The sequence below is a fragment of the Typopeltis vanoorti genome, chromosome 23 (genome assembly GCF_054136105.1).
Source record: "Typopeltis vanoorti isolate ZY-2024b chromosome 23, IOZ_Tvanoo_1.0, whole genome shotgun sequence".
Lineage (NCBI taxonomy): Eukaryota > Metazoa > Arthropoda > Arachnida > Uropygi > Thelyphonidae > Typopeltis > Typopeltis vanoorti.
In genome coordinates, this window is record NC_143571.1 from 80,366,680 (window position 1) to 80,387,626 (window position 20,947).

Genomic DNA, 20,947 nt, shown 5'->3' on the forward strand with positions numbered 1-20,947 from the left:
ATACACCAAAGTTGGGATTTTGAGCTTCAGTGGCCACCAGATTTAGGTGGCCAGATTTTGTGTGTGTGTGTGTGTGTGTGTGTGTGTGTGTGTGTGTGTGTGTGTGTGTGTGTGTGTGTGTGTGTGTGTGTGTGTGTGTGTGTGTGTGTGTGTGTGTGTGTGTGTGTGTGTGTGTGTGTGTGTGTGTGTGTGTGTGTGTGTGTGTGTGTGTGTGTGTGTGTGTGTGTGTGTGTGTGTGTGTGTGTGTGTGTGTGTGTGTGTGTGTGTGTGTGTGTTATGCTGTACTTTTTTGTGTAACCTGTAAAGTAAAAAAAAATGAGCGAACTCATAACCCTTGGAAATTTTTTTTTCTTCAGGAAAATAGCAAGAGAGACAAATCTTGTGAAATATTTCTAGGTAATTATAATTACATGCTTGAATTTTTCAATGTGAATATACTTGGCCAAGTGTTGGGGTCTTTGGTTCGATTGTGGAATTGTGGGAAAATATTGTCTATGGGTGGCAGCACGAATTACTGCTATCCCCTCTCTTATCCCCCATCAAACACATACACCTTTTTTCTTTCATGTTCACATTTTCTAAAATAATTAATATTTCAGTCAAATAAATGTGTATTTCTAAACTTAAACGAACAATTAAGGTGTTGTTCATTTTCTCGATATTTAGGAATACTTATTCTGCTTAGAATTTGTAATAAAGTTAACATTTAATTACAAAAGTAATGAAGTTTTTAAGATCCTAAACATGACACAGAAGCAGTAAAGCTGAGATTCCAGTAATTAATTATTTTAGAAAATGTGAACATGAAAGAAAAAAGTGTGTGTGTGTGTGTGTGTGTGTGTGTGTGTGTGTGTGTGTGTGTGTGTGTGTGTGTGTGTGTGTGTGTGTGTGTGTGTGTGTGTGTGTGTGTGTGTGTGTGTGTGTGTGTGTGTGTGTGTGTGTGTGTGTGTGTGTGTGTGTGTGTGTGTGTGTGTGTGTGTGTGTGTGTGTGTGTGTGTGTGTGTGTGTGTGTGTGTGTGTGTGTGTGTGTGTGTGTGTGTGTGTGTGTGTGTGTGTGTGTGTGTGTGTGTGTGTGTGTGTGTGTGTGTGTGTGTGTGTGTGTGTGTGTGTGATTAACGGGGATGAGGGGATACCACTGATATCCAGTAATTAATTATTTTAGAAAATGTGAACATGAAAGAAAAAAGGTGTATGTGTTTGATGGGGGATAGCAATAATTCGTGCTGCCACCTATGGACAATATTTTCCCACAATTCCACAATCGAACCAAAGACCCCAACACTTGACCAAATATCCTGCCAGAATTCCAAGCTCTAATCATTACCCATAATGCCACACACAAACAATAAGCTCATCTTAAGTCACTTATAAATACACCCACATCCCAGGATTCCACACTCCGACCATTACCAAGAAACGTGAATGTAAAGAAAAAAAAAAAACATTAATGGCACCATCTCTTAACTCTAAATTAGAAATTCCCATTTTTAATAACAGGAATGAAATACCACACACACGTATATTGGAAAATTCGTGCTGCCACGTATAGACAAATATTTTCCCATGATTCCACAATCGAAAAAACAAAGACCCGAACACTTGATCAAATATCCTCCCAGAATTCCAATTTCTAGACATTACCCATAATGCCACATGTGAACAAAAAGCTCATCTCGTCAATGACAAACACAGCCACATCCCAGAATTCCACACACTGGCCATTACCCACAAGTCCACACTCGAACCAAACACACAATGTGACGTCACTTCTCTAATTGTTATGTTATCTACACCTCAATCTTGTCAGAATTCTATACTTTAACCATCACCCAGAATTCCATACTCGAACCTTTATCCATAATTCCACACTCGAACCAAACATATAATGTGACGTTAGTGACAGATTTGTCACCACGAGAAATTCCAAGAATTCCATTCCCGAGCTTTACTCTAACCATCACCCACAATTCCATACGCGAACAATTACCCAGAATTGCATATGCGAACCAAAACACACCACGTGACGTCACTGACAGATGTGTCCCCCAGCGAAATTCCAAACAATACACTCATTACGGCACTGATCTTATCAAACAATGAAGTCACGAATCCTCATCTTATCTTGATCTTGTTATTAGTGTGATAATTCTATGCATAGAATATGCATATTCTATATCGATGTCATATGCACATTGCATATGCATATACCATCAAATAAGTTTTAAAAACTTATGCATAAAACTCTTTTAAATGGTTTTAAAATTACAAATTACTAAATAATTTCATTGGCTGGGTTACAGATGAAATACATGAAATACAGGTGAAAAACACATGAAATATGTTCTAACACAGCGCTTTACAAACTGTAGGCCGCGGCCCCCTTAGGGGCCGTAGGTTTTGTTGAGGGGACCGTGAAATAATGAAAACAAATTTAACATGTTTTAAGACCAAGTAGATTTTTTATCTTAAAAGAAACGTATTTAATATTTATTATTTCTTTTTTTATATATATTTTATATTTTAATGGAAAAAATCACACATTGGTGCGTGTTCACAAATTTTGCTTCCTGCGTATTTCGGCGTTTAAATGATTATTAGTAAATACATGCTTATATATATGTTTCATTTCAAAGCAGAAATCTAAGAATTACAGTTTCAAATATTTCACTTGATATTGACTTTTCATGTTGCAGTATTGAAACACATCCCTCACATTAAATTGTTATTAAACTTGTTTTATGTTTTTAATTCTTTCTTTATTACTAATCGTTTTACGTTTCATGTGCTTGTACTGCAAATGTACAATAACAAGATATCTATCTATATAAAAATATAAGATAATGTGTATATAAGATGCTAAAAATGTAATATTTGCATTTGATTTTTGCAATATTCGCTGTGTATGTTTTGTATTGAATATAAATGCAATAAATATTATAATAATATATGTCTATATTACGATTTTTTTTCGAGGGGGGGGCCGTGAAATATTTTAATTTTTCCAAAGGGACCCCTGACATCCAGTAGTTTGGGAAGCACTGTTCTAACAAATAAATCTTTTGTTGCGAAACCCTCTCAGACGTTAACACGGAACCACCGGACACGGGAGAAAAGGGGGGTGGGGGGGGTTAGACCATTGGTTGGGAACGGCTTGTGTAGAATATAAAATAAAATAATATTTGATTGATGCAGCCTAATTAGTCGAAATGTAATTCCTTCTTAGATATATAAAATAATATTTAATTCTTGCATATTAATCAATATAAAATAATATTTAATTCTTGCATATCAATAAATATAAAATAATATTTAAGCAATGCAATATAAATAGTTATTTCATATAAACTGTAAAATAATGTAATATTCTAAATGTTGTTCATTCCGAATATTTCATTATTTCGTAAATTTTTTAAATAAATTAAAAAGTTTTATAAATAAATCTTTTTCTTTTTCGAATAGAATGACAATAATAATTGATTTCGAAGATAAGCAAGTGTAATCAAGAGTGAAAGCTTTATGCTACATTTATTAAAGTCAAATAACTTTTCAAATATAAAAACGTCCAATTCTACACCAGACTCATCAACCAAAAAGAACCAATAGAAAGAAATAAAACAACAATAGCATGTTGGTTTTATTTCTGGAATGATATTTCTGGAATGATATTTCTAGAATATGATATTAATCTCTCTAAACTGATATTTTATATATATTTGATGACATTTTTCTTTAAAATGATATTTGATAATAATATATGATATTTATCATAAACAAAAGTTAACAGGAGCCATGAAGTACCAGTCACGAAAGGCATACAATACTAAGATATTTTTAATATCAGAATCTTTCCTGATACACTACCATTAAGTAGTGTATCACGAAATAATTAATAATATATTCTAAAATGTTTGGAAAACCAAAATCACATTTCTCATTATCTGGTACAATTTATGATAGTAATGGATATACCTTTATTTGATGGTCCAAAAGCAATGACATCACAAATTGACTATCTGGTAATCAAGAGTGAAAGCTTTATATTACATTGATTAAAGTCAAATAACCTTTCAAATATAAAAACGTCCAATTCTACACCAGACTCATCAACCAAAAAGAACCAACGGTGCTAAGTATTATAGAAAAACAGCAACGAGTAAATACCAGTTGCAAATTAGCATATTCAGCAAGAAAACCTTTCAAATAAATTACAGAAGATTAATTATAATATTCTATAATTTATTTAAAAAATTATATTAGCAAATCCAAATTACTTTGCACGCAGTAACAGAGTTTGGATATCATTAATGAAATGAGAAATGTTGTCATTTTTAAAAACAGAAGTAAAGCACATGTATGAAGAATTATTTTTAAATATCAAGTTACAAAAGTAATATGCCTTCATTGCTAAAGCCAGTAAACACAAAGTATAACAATGAAACGACAGCTCAGACTGAAACTGTGAGTCAAACTATTGTAGAATACTGCTTCCCAAACTTCTGGATGTCAGGGGTCCCTTTGGAAAAATTAAAATATTTCACGACCCCCCCTCGAAAAAAAATCGTAATATGGACATATGTTATTATAATATTTATTGCATTTATATTCAATACAAAACATACACAGCGAATATTGCAAAAATCAAATGGAGATATTATATTTTTAGCATCTTACATACACATTTGACATGCCACATTATCTCATATTTTTATATAGATAGACATATTGTTATTGTATATTTGCAGTACAAGCACATGAAACGTAAAACGATTAGTAATAAAGAAAGAATTAAAAACATAAAACAAGTTTAATAATTTAATGTGATGGATGTGTTTCAATACTGCTACACGAAAAGTCAATATCAAGTGAAATATTTGAAACTGCAATTCTGAGATTTCTGCTTTGAAATGAAACTTATATATATAAGCATGTATTTACTAATAATCATTTAAACGCCAAAATACGCAGGAAGTAAAATTTGTGAATACGCACCAATGTGTGATTTTTTTCCATTAAAATATAAAAAATATCAAAAAAAAAGAAATAATAAATATTAAATACGTTTCTTTTAAGATAAAAAATCTACTTAGTCTTAAAACATGTTAAATTTGTTTTCATTATTTCACGGCCCCCCTCAACAAAACCTACGGCTCCCAAGGGGGCATGGCCCACAGTTTGGGAAGCGCTGCTGTAGAATACAGTTGAAAAAAAAAAATAATAATAATGAAATATATATAACAAAATTTTATATGACGTTATTTTGGTTATTCATATAAATTAATTAGTGTTTACGTAAGAAAACAGTAAAATGATGTGAATGAAGTCTTTACTGAGGTACTGCAAAAATTATTAATTTAAGAAATATAAATTTATTAATCACGTCTGGAAGAGACAGAGATACTTCCAGCTATACCTTTCTCTCGGAATAGCTGCGGATATTTACTTTAAAGATTTGACTGCTAGAGGAGCTTTTAATCTCCTTACCAGAAACGATGATAATAAATCAAACGTCAACAAACACACCGTCAAGTCATTTAAACAACTTAGATTTTATGCATATTGATAGCTAATCTGATATGACTACACAGGATGTAAGACCAATAGTCGAAATGAACAATTTATCCATCCATCCAATTCCCGTACATCACAGACGGGTTAATTCCCTCCCGCCCCTATTTTGTGATTTTAGGAAATTAATACAGTCGGTTTGCCATTCCTATGTCGCATCCATCTAAGAGTAAATATTTTATGTATACAGATGTGCGTGTTCACGGGACCAGTTTGCCTTTGTTTGTGGGATGAAAAACTCGAATTCTCGGGAGGGAAAACCTTCCAACCCGTATGAGGTTGGCTAACTCACCCACCCACTTTCGGTTAAAAAAACCCTGATAAAGGTTCTAACCATCCTTTAATCCATGCCATAGCAATATCACTTTGTTTATAGTTGGATAAGGTTTTGTATGTTCAATGAACGCCTACAAAACTATTCGTGCAATGAGTAAAAAATTCCACTTTACACTTAAAGGCCTATAATGATTAATGTAACCTATGACGACAATGTATTTGAAGCTCCTAAAAGACTAAGAAATGTTTAGTAAATGGTTTTGTCCTGTTACGTTTTTGACATTAAAATGTAAAGAGGAAAATCGTTTAAAGTTTGTCTAAAGCAATTTTTCATGGTGTTTACTTGGATGGGACACATCTGGTAGTTTTTGCTTAAGGACAATTCATACCGAAGAAAGATTCATAAATCACAGACACGAAAACCAACGATTGTTACAATGTATTGCTTTTGGTTGCCAGGATACGTCACCTATTTCACCCGGCAAAATAAAACTGGGTCCTTTGAATATAATACAGTAATCCACTTTCCAACTATTATTCAAGTATGTTACAATCTCAAAGGCAGATGCCGATGCTGAATGGGAAAAAAATAGCAGGTCATTTAATCTCGATATATTTCGAAACTCTGCAAGATTTCTTTTTTACCGCATCTCTCTTTCTCTCTGAATTCATTTAAAATGCGTGTAAATAATACACAATTCTGTAAAGAGAAAATTATTGATAAAACAGCTTTTGTGCCAAGTGACGTTTCTGTAAGAAATTTACATGTCAACTGCTAACTGAAGATGGAAATTGCTTTCATTGTGACCACTGACAGCTAAAATAAAAGGGTTGGAATACGAAAAACACTCACTGAATAAAGACAGTTATTTGATGTGGCAATCGGGGACTTAGTAAAATGGAATTTTGGCGAAGTCAAGCTGGAAAAGCAATAATGAAAAATAATCTAAACGTGCGTGTGTGCGTGTGTGTGTTTCTGTCTATATGGTGGTGCTGCAAGCAAACTTAGACATATGATACATTTTTTTAAAAACAGGTGTTTTATTTCAATATATGTGACAATTTCTTCGTTCCTATGAAACAGGAATATTAGTAGTTTTTATGTAGATATTCCAATTTCGATATTTAAGTCCGAAAAACTAAAACCTAAATAACTAAATTATTGGTCTCACAGATAGTGTACTTCTAATTAGTGCATTTATTTACTAATGATCTTACTGACCATGTTCTCAATCATTAGTGGTATTTTTGAACGCGAGTTGCGTATATGTATTCCGACTAACAGTCTCAGTATGTTTATTAAAGGTTTATTATTATATTATATTATAATAATAATAAGGCTGGCCTGGTTGGCCGAGTGGTTAGCGTATACGCTCTCCAGTCATAAGGCTGCGGGCTCGAATCTCGCCGTGGGCATGGATATTTGTGATTGTTTGTGAAAGTACTAGGTAGATGGCGTTGGTGTAGATGATGAAGGTAGTTGCGGCTGGTGTAGACGGAGAGCTGTAGAGCAGGTCTCCTCCCTGGATGAGTCTTTGGACTCCGTGCAGGTCTCATATAATAATAATATTATTATTATGTATTGTAAAGTAGTAATTTACACAGAATGGTGTGTCTGTGTTACTCCATGAAATCTACAGATCAATAATAGAAATGTTATTGATTTTCGATTCAGTCAAATACTGGATCCGTCATTGACAGCAGATATCGTAGACCCCCACCCCCCGGAAGGAAAGCGAGAATCTTGGTGGTCCGTGACTTTCCTTAGTAAGCAAGAGACCCTTTCCAGAGGTTACAGACTGTTCCGATTTTGTGTTATTTTAGGAAAACAGACTATCACAACATTATCAGGCGAAAAAAAGCGATGCTACTAAACAGATCCCGTTTCAGATCACAACGTGTGTTCCCGGAGGCGACTCATCCTCTACAGAAGCCAGCGAACTGCAACAGAACTGCTGACTTAACCCTACACAAATTTTGGTGCCCCACCCTGTCTTCTCGTCAGCAATAACCTTAAACGATCACAGCGAAGAGCACCACCTCTATACACGTGACTGTCACTGTTCTCGATGTTATTTCAATCTCAGTCTTCGCTGATTGTGTGTCTTTAAAGTGGCTTTGAAAATACCAGCTAGAGCTGGCGAAACATCGGAGTATAAATGTTTAATTTAGCTAGTAAATTGTTTATTTTTATTCCAATTCCATGTAGTCATTATGTCCGAAACTTCAACATGGATCACTAGACTGGATTCGAACTCAATCTTTTCAACTAAAGGACATTGTCGTTACTGATTAGGTACGTGTCACTTAGACGAAGATGTCACAACAGGATTGTCACTTCGAAATACTAGTAGTTATTCAGATACCCACAGTACACGTCACAAATTTTTAAAATTGCAGTTTCCCCAATCTTAACTAAGAAATGCCTGATAATTACACTATCTGATCAAAAAATATCTGGACAACCCTTCGTAGTAGTAGTAGTATATATGACTGTATACATCACGAACATACTCATACACGTATAACAAGAAGCACACGGTCTTGTAATATTTATCAACAAACATAAACAGGAAAATAAGCCGTACTCAATTCGTAAAATTTCTGCTATGCTGCAGCTGTCACGATCAACTGCAAGTCATCTCATTGCGAATTGGAAACGCCTAGGAGAAACAACAGATCAACTGCGACTTGGTAGGCTATAAATTCCCACGATGCGTGCATCGTACAACTCGCTTGTCCTCAGTTGAAACACTCACTACTGAATTTCCGAAATTCCTTTGAAAACTCCACCTAAACTGTGCGTCGGGAGCTTACGAAAATGGGTTTTTCATAATAATCGTGCAACCTCATACAAGCAAGGGTAATGCCAAACGTCGGGTGCAGTGCTGTAAGGTTCGCTTCTACTGGATTCTAGAACAATGGAAACGCGTTCTCTGGAATGATGAATTACGCTTCACCATTTGGAGGTACGAAAGACGAATCTGAGTTTGGTGGATGCCAGAAGAACATTACCTGGCCGAATGCGTCGTGCCAGCTATCAAGTTTGGTGGAAGAGGTATCATGGTTTGGGGGGGGGGCTATTTTCATGGTTTGGGCTGGGTTCCAGTAATCAGGGATTAATGACATTCTTGACAAAATTAAGTGCTTCCAATTTTATAGCAAACAGTTCGGTGAAGGCCCTTTCCTATATCAATACAACAATTTTCCCGTCCACAGAGCGAGGCCTGTGAAGGAAGAATTTGATGAAATGGGTTTTGAAAAACTTAACTGATCTGCACTGATCCCTGATCTCATCTCCATTAAACACCGGTGGGACGAATAGGAACGGCAGTTGCGAGCCAGGCCTCGTCCTGTAATAGTGACTGACCTTACTAATGCTCTTCTGAAAGAGTGGAAGAGAAATACTGCAGCAACGCACCACAAACTGGTGAAACACATTCCCAGAAGGTTGACCCAAAGGATGAACTAAATCCATATTAATGCCTTTCATATTAGAGTGAGAGTTTGGATGAGCAGGCATCGGAATATTCTTGATCAGATAGTGTGTTCGATGCTGTGTTGTAGCATTTTATATATACATAAAGACACCTGTACAATGCCAAGGAATATAGTCATAATGGAACTGGAAACTGATTTTTCTTTTATTCTCTGTCTAAACAGGGCTTTTGGTGATGTGCAATATGCGAGTTGCCTATCTTCGCATTCCTTTCTGAAGTCGATGAGGAAGAGATTGTTCAAATTTCGTCAAGGATGTCTGAAACTTTTAATAAATCTTTTCAATGCAAGCTGAATTAGCCTTTTCATCTGCCATAATCTGGTTGTTCCCACCGACAAAGTATACAGGACAACGAGAACCCTACTTAGACAAAATGGCTGTAGGTGCTTCATCATTGATTCTAAATAATTCTAAACTTCAGTAGTTTAGAACTGCGATCCGAAATGTGTCAGCTATTTGTTGGCCACTGTCAGTTGAACTGCTTAAGAATGCTTCACAATCATACGTGTAAGATGAAAGAAGCTTATGAACTTCTAAAACTAGGAATAGCGAAGTGACTTGTAATTGTGATCGCTACAACTAAAATTAAATAATGTACCTAAAATATCCAGTGTTTACTAAAAACCGCACAGTATGATAAACAAATTCTAGATTAATCGTTAAATTACAATACAGCAGCAGCAGTAGAGATCTACAGAGCTCCTCCTGTAGATAAAGTAGAATCTGCTACTGCATACCACTACTAATTTATTTAAATTCTATTCTTTGCATTATTTAGAAGAAATACTCTGTAAAGTATGATCTTAAGGTGTTCTTTTCGATTTCCTTACTCAAAAAATGGCCATCTTCAATCGATCATTTTGCACCGTTATGACAGATGCACACTGGTAAAAATATAAAAAATATAAATAATTCCGCATAAAAGCATTTTTGATATCACAACTTTCTTTAGTAGCGAAAGATTGTCCATAGACGAGCAAAACGTCTAAATATGTGGGACGATAAATGTCCTTATTCATGAAAAGAGATGCATCACAATCCTGGAGAAAATACAACAATATTCCCTCCCAATTAGACAATGTTCGTTCGGCTTTGTCTGACTGAAAAATGATTGTTTTTCATCCGTACTCCCGTGATCTGGCATCTAGAGAGAAGGCAAGGTGATTGTCTTCTATGTCCAAAGTTGGCGCAGAACAGAAGATGATTTGATGATACATTTACGGATGGAGTTTGGGGGGAGGGGGTTATGCCTCATTCTTAATCCTGGTATTTTTGTTACAAATTTCAACAGTGCAGAGTTAAACACAATAATTCTGCAAATGCTTTCAACACTGGCAAATAGCTACGGTGATGCAATCATTGGTATGGTAAGAAAATATCGTAATCTTATATATATATATATATATATATATATATACATGCGGAAAAATTTTAATCACATCTCGTATTGTATAGGAACATGTTTATATTTGGAAAGGAATTTCTTTTTCTCTCTCTTCGTGCCAACAGCGACATATTCGAAGTTCTTCTAGAGGTAATTTTCTTACTAAAAGTAAAAGAAGTAAAGAAATTGATTTCGATACACCCTAAACATGTAGTCCAGTAGCTGAAAGAAAAGGGGTCGTGTAAACACACTGGCTGTTATTGAACAGCGGGAGTCATCTATATTAACTGTCTACTGGAGGATAATTCCGAGACACGCCTGAAAGAGTTTGAAATCACTGTAAAGAGTTGAAGAGTAGCAAAACTTCTCCTTTTGCCCTCCAGTGATTGAACAGGGACAAGTAGTTGGTCGAAGCCTTGCGTTTTGGCTTAAATGAAGTATAATAACTGTGGGCTGAACCCTCTTGACAACCGAAGTCCAGCGATGTCCACCCTTTCGTCTGTCGGTAGTACGGTGTCCGCCCTTGTGTTTGGACAGCGCCAGTGCCAATCAATCACGCACCCCCTAGACTACAGTAGAAAGTTTCGTGGGAAGTTCGTAACCTGGTTATCGATAAAAGCCTTTTGGTGGTGTCAGAGGCGCCCTTTCTGGGAGGTCTTTACTTAGTGCCGACTCCAAATGTCAGAAAACTCCAGGGAATTGAAAGTTGCCAGGAAAGTTTGTTTTTATTTAAATTGTAGCACTTTGGAAACTGTTTTAGTTATGCACGATAGTTTGTACTTTAGATACGTGCGATGAAAATTACCGGAATTCACTCACACGCATATTCTAAATAAAAAGTCTGGAAACATGCATACACGAAGATAAAATCAACTCCTTTCTAAGTATATCTAATGACAGACATTATTCTGTCGAGGAAACAATCTATGTTTGATTCAAACACAATATATAAGAACATTAATAGGTCACTTACAATGAGGTGGTAAGTCTACTGATGCTTGTACCTTTGGTAAGTATTGCAATTATTGACGACAAGCGGCAATTATAGGTCGCTTTGAACTAAAGCTTATATTATGCGAAAGAGTGTGTGCGTGCGTGCATGTGTGTGTGTGTGTGTGTGTGCGCGTGCGTGCGTGCATGTGTGTGTGCGTGCGTGCGTGCATGTGTGTGTGTGTGTGTGTGTGTGTGTGTGTGTGTGTGTGTGTGTGTGTGTGTGTGTGTGTGTGTGTGTGTGTGTGTGTGTGTGCGTGCGTGCGTGCGTGCGTGCGTGCGTGCGTGCGTGCACGGGTGCTTTACTGATAAAAAAAATTCGGAGTTTCCAAGGGAGGAAAAATGTTCTGTACCTCCTGTAAGGGGTCGCACCCAGGACTTTCTAGCCAAAGAGCATCGATATCGAACGAGCTACGAAGGCTCCCATTGCCAACCAAATGTGTTTAGTCTCAAACCGATTCGTCTGTTTTGCAGAAGAGAAAGAACGCGAATTTTCGGAAGAAACGTTCTACCACCTCCGCATGAGACAAGGTAACTCACCTTCAGTAGAAAAGTGCATACGAAGATTCTCACTTCTTAGACGGAAACCAAACTTAGGTCTTTCTAACTAGCTTTTCTAATATGTCATTCTTTTGAACATGAATGGAAAACCGATTAGTCGTGACTGGAATAATCCTTGTTCCCACGAGATGAATGGCATTCCTTTTGTAAAGGAAGCATTCCTTATTTCATCAAGGTTTGCTAATAGGCTTAGAAAAATTTCTCTTGTCTCAAATGAGATTGCACCAAAGTCTCTTTCTCAGGCAAGGGATATGTGGCGAAATTGCTCAATCTCAGAATTCCCTATTTGACGTGCATGCTAATACTGTTATCGCTTCTTGAAGAATGGTAGAAACTTTTCTTTCGTGCTAATTACATGTGGTTAATGAGAGCATTTATTTTGGGGGGGTCCGGAGAGGCAGTATTTGTCGTTCTTAGCCGTCCCATCATCTAATAATGTGTGCATGGGAATTCTCATTGAATATTTTGCAATGAATCAGTTTGGTTTCATTTAGTTCTAACGCATTTTCTCCGAAGAAAGTGCTTTGCTGGCAAATCTGTGAAAATAATGAGCTCCATGATAATGGTGGCAATTAACATTCATTCAAGAAGAACTGCCAACTGAAGATTAATAATAAAGAATACAAGACAATTACGACACGTGCAGCTAAACGATGCTGACCTCAAAACGTAGATTGCTTCAATTACTTTACAAAAGTATAAAACCTATCTGACAGTTGTCAAGTAAAGACGGCTAAATTAAGTTTTCGCTTTAAGGAAGCAAAAAATTTGAAAGTCGTGATAATTTTTAATGATAAGTATCCAGTAAGAATACTGTTCCTTATTGATAAACCACTCAGCTGGTGTTCTTAGAAATTAATATATCCGAAGTGAGCTTTTATTATTCAACTTCTACTTCTTTTAATCAGTAAATGAAATGTGTAAATGAAGCAGGTGAGTACAGCGAAGGTTGGAATTTAATCACATCATCATCATCATCATCATCAAATTCCTGTCATGTACACTCAGGAGTGTACAGGATATGATAGTACTGCATTAAAAACTTACATAACCACTAACTTTCTATTGCCAATTTTCCTCCAAATCAATCTGTTGCCTGTCAAGACTCAAACATTATCAGATCTTATATTTCTGTCTTCTAAGGCACTTTTACTGTATCAATCCACCTAGATCTTGGTCTTCCTCTGGATCTATTTTCTGCCAGAAAACACTTGTCTTGCTAATCTTTCCTCTCCCATTCTGCTTAAGTGACCATACTACCTGTGATTAGCTCTGCTAATGCATTCCTGGATGCTGACAATATTGAGTTCTTTCCTAATATCCTCATTTTTAATATGATATTGCCATTGATGCCATCTGTTCATGCCCCTAATCTTTCTCAGGACTCTCATATCTGTTGTCTCTAGTCTTTGGTCAAGTGTTTTACTTCTGACCCAGCTCTCAGATCCATAAGTTAAAACTGGTTTGAATTAGTGTTCCGACTAATTTCTCTCTTATTCCATATATTATCGAATATACTCATTCGATAATTCATATATTCGTCAAAAAATCATTTTCTAAAGTTATTTGAAAATACGTGTCAGATTTATATATTTTTAAATAACTGCTGACTTCGGTATTGCACTCCTTCGCAAATAGCACTGATATATTCAAGGTTGTCCACGTTGTGGACGCTGACAATCCTTTATTGCAAATACATTTTATTCAGGCTGATCCTTATATGTAAGGGTGAGCAGAGGAAAGAATTCATTTCAGTGGCCCATTCTTTGATGCTATGTAGATAAATTTTCTGCTTGAAAAAGGTCATTTTTTTGGACCGATAAAGATAATTTTGTTTTTAATCCAGCTACGATCAGAAGTTACTGCTTTTTCTGATCATTCTTATTCTTCCTCCAACACTGCTTAAATGCTGAAGAATTCTTATCTGTAGGTCTGTTGTAAATTGTTCTTAAGATAAATCTACCGATAGGTATAATCTCTATGTGTGTGTGCGTATGTAGAAAGAGGGAGAAAGATTCATGTCATATAAAAATAGCAAACGTTAAGTTTCTTACCTGTCTATGCTGATGGCCACAAGATTAAAGATGGATGCAGTACTGCAAGTAACATCCACAGCGATATAGAAGTCACAGAGTGTGTCACTTAACTCCCAGTCCACATTAATCTAAAGATGAACGAAATCTACATTAGACAATTCTTTAATTTTGGTATTTAAGTGTTTTAAAACTACATCATTTTCTTATGTAGTAGTTGATGAATACAAAATGCAAAATACACTTAATGGAATGCGATAGAGTTTTCTTTAAGGTATCTTTAAACAAAATGCTTTTAGGTTTTAGCTTTGCAGTTTTGTTAACTTATTTTGTCTCTAATTCAAAATGCTTTACAACATAAAGACATAAAAGACATTCGCAGCGGTTGGTTCATTATATTGATCAATGATCTTAAGCAGAGATTTTTCCACTTTTTATTATCTAAAAGTGATATTGACAATCTTAATTAGAATTTTTAAAATATTATGACTCACTTGAAGAGAGAGAAGTTATGCGAGACTTTTCCAATAGCCTTAGCAACAGTCATTTACAATTAAGTAAATAGCGTTGGCGATAGCAGAAGACAGAAATTCAGAAACCAAAGAGAAATTTACTCTTTTGGAAGATGTGTTACTCTAATTGAAATCTACAGTACTCGTTAGATAAGATAGATAATTAAATAATCTAATTAGACGATGCCAGAGCCCTCTAACGAGTTGCAATCAGTTAGAAACAGCTGTCGAGAAATTACAACATCGATAGGATAGTTACTCGTATTTGAATTACTGTTCAAAGTTAATGTTGAAATTCCAATTCAAATAATTTCAAGCCATACGTAGAACCGAACCTCCAAATATGTGCAGAAGTTATAACATAGAATAAAAGCCAAAAGGCTATTTTTGGCATTCGTATAGTGAAAGTATGTAAGTTCTTTTCACTTAAACCTTGTTATCTTCCAGGTCTACTTACTCACTGATGAGACCTCAAAAAAGGTTGAAACCGGTCTTGGTAGTGACCTCTCCTCATAATGCAATTACAGTATTATATCCCCTCGGAGCTGTGTTTTTACATTATGAGAAAATATCAAGGATAGTGAGGGATCTTGCTCCACCTTTGATACGAGTTGCCTTGGTGTTGTACTACCAAGTACAACACCAACAGTAATACAAGTTACTTACACTTGGAATAGCCGATAGTTTTTCGGTATGAAACTCATAGATCTTAGTCCTAGTTCTTAGAGTTTCGCTTACTGGCAGATAAACATCAAAGGATTTGTATCCCCTTCATTATTATGTGCAGAAGTTGTTATTGCATTCGTAATAATTCCAAGTTTTTAAGTTTATTCTGTTTCGGTCATTTTAATTTCAGGTGCTTGTTAATATATTGTATAACCAATGATATACCTGGGGCAGAATCGATTACTATAGGAAGGGCTCACCGATTGATACCTCTACCATCCTCCCTCGAAAACTGGCAGTTACACAGGAAGTTTGCCGAATCAGCTGTTGCCAGCAATCGGATGTCACACGTGTTAGGATAGCAAGTGGAACAGCTGTCCGTCAACGAATGTATGAATTCAGTGACAGTACTGGGATTATGCAAAATTCATGCCGCTGATTTATTATATACCATGAACGTTGGAAAATCATGGAGAAAGGGCTTGTTTCTTTTATAATATGTGTAGAAATGCTAATGTGATTTATGTCACCCTTAAAACAATTTGGAAAAGATAAGCTACAGCTACCTTATTATTATTATTATTATTATTATTATTATTATTATTATTATTATTATTATTATTATTATTATTATTATTATTATTATTATTATTATTATTTGATTCTATAGAGAAACCTGTGGAGAATTCATGACTAAGTTTAACACACGTGAACCACAGTAGTAGGTTTTTTATTACGTAAATATTTCGTCCTAGGTATCTTAGGACATCATCAGTACAGTAACGGCAATACTAAGAATGACAAAAGAAAGGGCGCGTACGTACAAAGGAATCCAAATTGCATGCAGTGGCGCGTTGAGGCCTGAACGTAAATTAAATTAAATCGAACTAAATTACTTAAATTAAATTAAAATTAATTACAGTTAAGTTATTATTTTACACAATTTTGTATGACAATTTCCCATACTTTAGGGATGGCAAGAACATCATTATGGTTTAGATTTGGTCTGTGCAGTAGGGATTCAAGCACTTTCTTTATATAAACGTTCATATTTATATGAAGATCTGTGTAGAAGTTTCGTCTTTTTCCAATGGATCTTGTGGTTTGGGTTTTCAACTCCGTGTTGAGCAAGGCCTGATTTATGCGGTTTGATGAGGCGGATATGGTCTTGATGTTCCGAAATGCGTTTAAAAACTGATCTGCCTGTCTGTCCAAAATAAGAGAGTTTACAGGAGTATGGAACCTCGTATACACCAGGTAGTAGCATAGGAGAAAGTTTGTCTTTAGGCGAGGGTAACAAGTTTTGGATCTGGTTGATGGGTTTGTTCGGAATGACTCCAGACAACATGATTCTTGTCTACGTTGAAGTGCGGAGAAATTGCTGTTGATGTTTTGAGATTGTAACCATTTAGAGTGGCTGTGTTTTCGATTATTTCCAATTCTTATTTTAGAGAATCCTCGGAGGAGCATAACCTGTGTGCTCTGGTTTTATTTGATGATGAGCTAAAGTATTGTGAATGTAGCGGTCTGAAAATGTAGGTTTGCGATAGACAGAGGTGGAGATGGAACCATCTTCTTTTCTTTAGATGCGTAAATCCAGAAAGGGGATTCCTTGTGGGGATTCTCTTTCTAATGTAAATCTGATGCGTGGATGAAGAAGGTTGATTTTTTTCTAAACACAGAAGTAGTTCTTGTTCGGAATGACTCCAGACTGCGAAGATATCATCGACATATCGAAGCCAGACTTTTTTTTTGGGGTTTGAATGCGAGGATTTTTTCTTCTAGATGTTCTATAAACAGATCTGCCAGATTGGGTGACAAGGGAGATCCCAAGGTCTATAGTTTCTTTATGGGGAGATATTGGTGAAGAGAGAGACGATGTCGAAACTAATTAGCATGTATGTTGTCAGCAGTTGAATGGCTTTTATTTTGGTGTGAAAATCTGTGGAGTTTTTTATTGAAGAGGTTGAATGGCCTATGTGGGGACGGAGCAGGTTCGATAAAGATGTTGATAACTTGTAGGTTGAAGGCTAATTGAATCAACGACAGGTCTGAGTGGCACGTTGTTTTTGTGAAGTTTGGGTAAACCGTATATTCTCGAAGGTCTAGCATGGTATGTTTTGAGTTTTTTTGAAGTTTCTTCATCTAACGACGGTGTTTCATTGAGTAGCTTGTTCAGTTTCTTCAGCTGTCTTTTTGTGGGATCATAGTCCAGTTTTGCATAAGTATTTCGGTCTCGGAGTAGTTCGGTTCTTGATACTGTTTCATTTTTCGGTCATATGAAACAGTATCAAGAACCACTGTAGTATTTCCTTTGTCGGCTCTGGTGATGATTATGTTTTTATAATTTTTAAGGAGGTAAGAGCTTTCAAATTGCGCGCCACTGGACGCAATTTGGATTCCTTCATACGTACGCGCTCTTTCTTTTTCATTCCTAGTATTGGCCTACTGTACTGATGATGTCCTAAGATACCTAGGACGAAATATTTACCTAATAAAAAACCTACTACTGTGGTTGACGTGTGTTAAACTTAGTTTATTATTATTATTATTATTATTATTATTATTATTATTATTATTATTATTATTATTAGCTTAATTAGCTTCCTGACTTATTCTAAACCTACAGTTGTTAATTTATGGAAGCAACGCCATGAAGTTAACCACTAACTCCAGCTAACCACTACATGATTGGTTGATTATTTTATGGGGGACAGTGGTCTTGAAGTTGTTCTCTGGTGGTGTCCCTTTATCAACACCTTTATATTTCGGTCCATATTTACAGTCTCACAGTAATCCAGGTTCCCGACAACTTTGCTTCTTCGCATATACGACTTCTATATTTTAGCTCCTAATTTAGGTCATTAGCCCAGGCTCTCGGTGCAGATCTATACTTTTTCTACTTTTCTAACTACTCCAAGCCAACACTGTGCATTCTATCCAGCCGCAGCGAGCCCATTCTTGTCTGACCTCACTGTAGGTTATCAGCATGGTTTGTCCGTTTCCTTGATGAAAACAAAGTCCTGGATAGAGAGAGAAAAACACTCCTCCTCCTCTATATAAAACCGGCTAAGTTATTTTCAGTGAAAGATATTTCTTTTATTCCGAATAAAAAAATGGAATGTTCATCATATTATCACGAGAATCGAATCCCTGTCTTTTCGAAGGGCTGCATATCTAAGTATCGATTGAATTAGTTATAGAGATGTCAAAGTACTTGCGTTGGAATAAGTTTTCTCCGAAAATACATGCATTGATATTACTGCTGATCCAAACAGAAAATTTTTCGTGCTCTCTATCCTATTAAAACTAGGGACTTCACCATATATGAGAGACCATCTTTGACTGTCTGAGGGAAGGACACGATTTATGCAACTTTCCATGATTTTGTGGGACTATGAGTGTATTCCGATCTCAGTCTAAATGTTGCAAAATAGCTTCAAATAAATCGTGTATGTACTTGAGCCAATGGGAAGGGAAAGTTACTGGTAGTGCGCAAGTGTGATCACGAGTCATGACAGTAACCAAGTCAATTACAAGAATCATTATGAGATCATTACATTATTATCAATCATTATCATCATTACAAGAATTAAAAGTTACTTGCTACTTTCGATCTGCAACTTATATTCGACAGGGTTAATAAATAGGACAAAGTTCCTTGCTTAATTTGAAGTGCTATATTCAATTAACGAAAGAATCAGCGCACTGTGAAAATATAGAATACGTTTTTGTATTCTTTCTGGCCCATTCTTCTTCGGCTCTAGAAATTCCATCGTCCAACTGATTTCGACGACCAAATTTGGAATGTGATTGATTCTTATGCCTGCGTCAGTTATGAGAGTCTCCGCACAGCTGAACAAAATGAAGAAATGGGATTGATTGTATGCAGTAAAGAGAAAGTAAAAGGATGGCGACACTACCACAATTCTCATCATTCAACTGATTTCGACAATTTATTCCTCCACTGTGTTACTTTATGTAAAAGATATCTCTTTGCAAAAAAAAAAAAAAAAAAAAAAAAAAACGTACATTTAAAATAATGAGTTAAGTAAGAAGTAAACTGGCTGCAATATTTCGAAGAGTACTTGAGAAACATCATTTTTTAATGGTTTAAGATGTAAATGTTAGTCAAGTAGCCACGACTTTTAAATGGCAGAGAATAGCAATATCGCCGATATTATATTTTTTCGTTAATTCCTAATAAAGACCGCCCTAATTTTTCAGTTCTGGCTTTGCATGATTCCTAAAATTAAACACAATATACTGCTTCATGAAGAGGACACTTTTCGACGCATAAACATTGCATCACATTAATAATCTGGGTCACAAATACGGACACCTTTGATCCCTTGGACAGACGTACAGATGGCACAGTGGGTCAAATTCTTAGCGCTCCAGTAGTTTTTAACCATCCAGAAGGCGAGGTACGGTGTACACTGAGATAAAACAGTACCCAGTAATCAGTGGTTGTGATTGGTTATTGTGTCAACCAATCCAATTGAAAGTTGTCATTTGTCATGAGTTGTGTTTTGTGTTCTGAGTTTCATGTTTTTTTGCATGCATGAAGTGAATTGACATGTTTAGGACACCGATGTAGACAAGTTTTAATATATAATTTTATATAAATAATTTATAACTTTTTAGCACGTATTTATAATTGGAAACAGTGTTGACGATCTACTGAATGTCCCGTTTTCTTCCAGAGATTTCGTGGATTGTATGATTATAGAAGAGGTTGGAACTTTTGTATAAATAAGAAAAACGAGTTATTTTAGTCTTTCTTTGGATCAATCCGGAAAAATAAAAAATTTCCCAAGTGATTACTTTTTTCGGATTTCTATAAGTATTATATGGCTGTATTTAAAAACCGTATCAAAATTCTGATTATCCGCATCTCACTCTAGTATATACCAATGATAATCTAATCTCACCACGAGCGTAAACTCTGTACTACTCACATAAACGGCGAGCGTAAAGTATAGCTATTGTTCATTTGACCTTTATGCTTTCCATATTTAAAATTATATTAAATGATCGATTAAAGTATTCAAAGTTATTTCTCGATATATATATATATATATATATATATATTATTTCAGCGATAAGATACCTCGATTATGTCATGTTCACAACTCAGGAGTTCTGTAGTACGCTATGCTGGCTTCATTGAAAAAATTTATAAGAACGCTGTTGAGATGGCCTTAGGCGAAATGCCATTAAACTTAACTGATCGTTTCGTCTAGTCTAGCTCGTAGTGTTAATAGAGGAGCATTCTCTCCAGAATTGTACAAAAATAGTGACAACTCGCTAGACGCTTTGGATTATTTCTCAAATCAAGTTACTGCGAAACTAGAAATGGATTGTTCTTTACCAATTTGTTTATAGGGTACTACGTGATCCACATAAACGAATCTACGAGCTTTAGCTCACCATCACACAACCGAAAATGTTTGCTAGT

General features: G+C 35.6%; 1 protein-coding gene across 1 annotated transcript in view; it reads right to left on the reverse strand.

Annotated features, from left to right (window-relative positions):
- LOC150094027 (dopamine D2-like receptor) overlaps nt 1-20,947 on the reverse strand; it is an 88,372-nt gene that overhangs the window by 7,059 nt on the left and 60,366 nt on the right. The window contains exon 2 of the mRNA XM_090412939.1: nt 14,330-14,439. Coding sequence (XP_090269065.1) covers nt 14,330-14,439 — 110 coding nt within the window. The remainder of the gene's footprint in view (nt 1-14,329; nt 14,440-20,947) is intronic.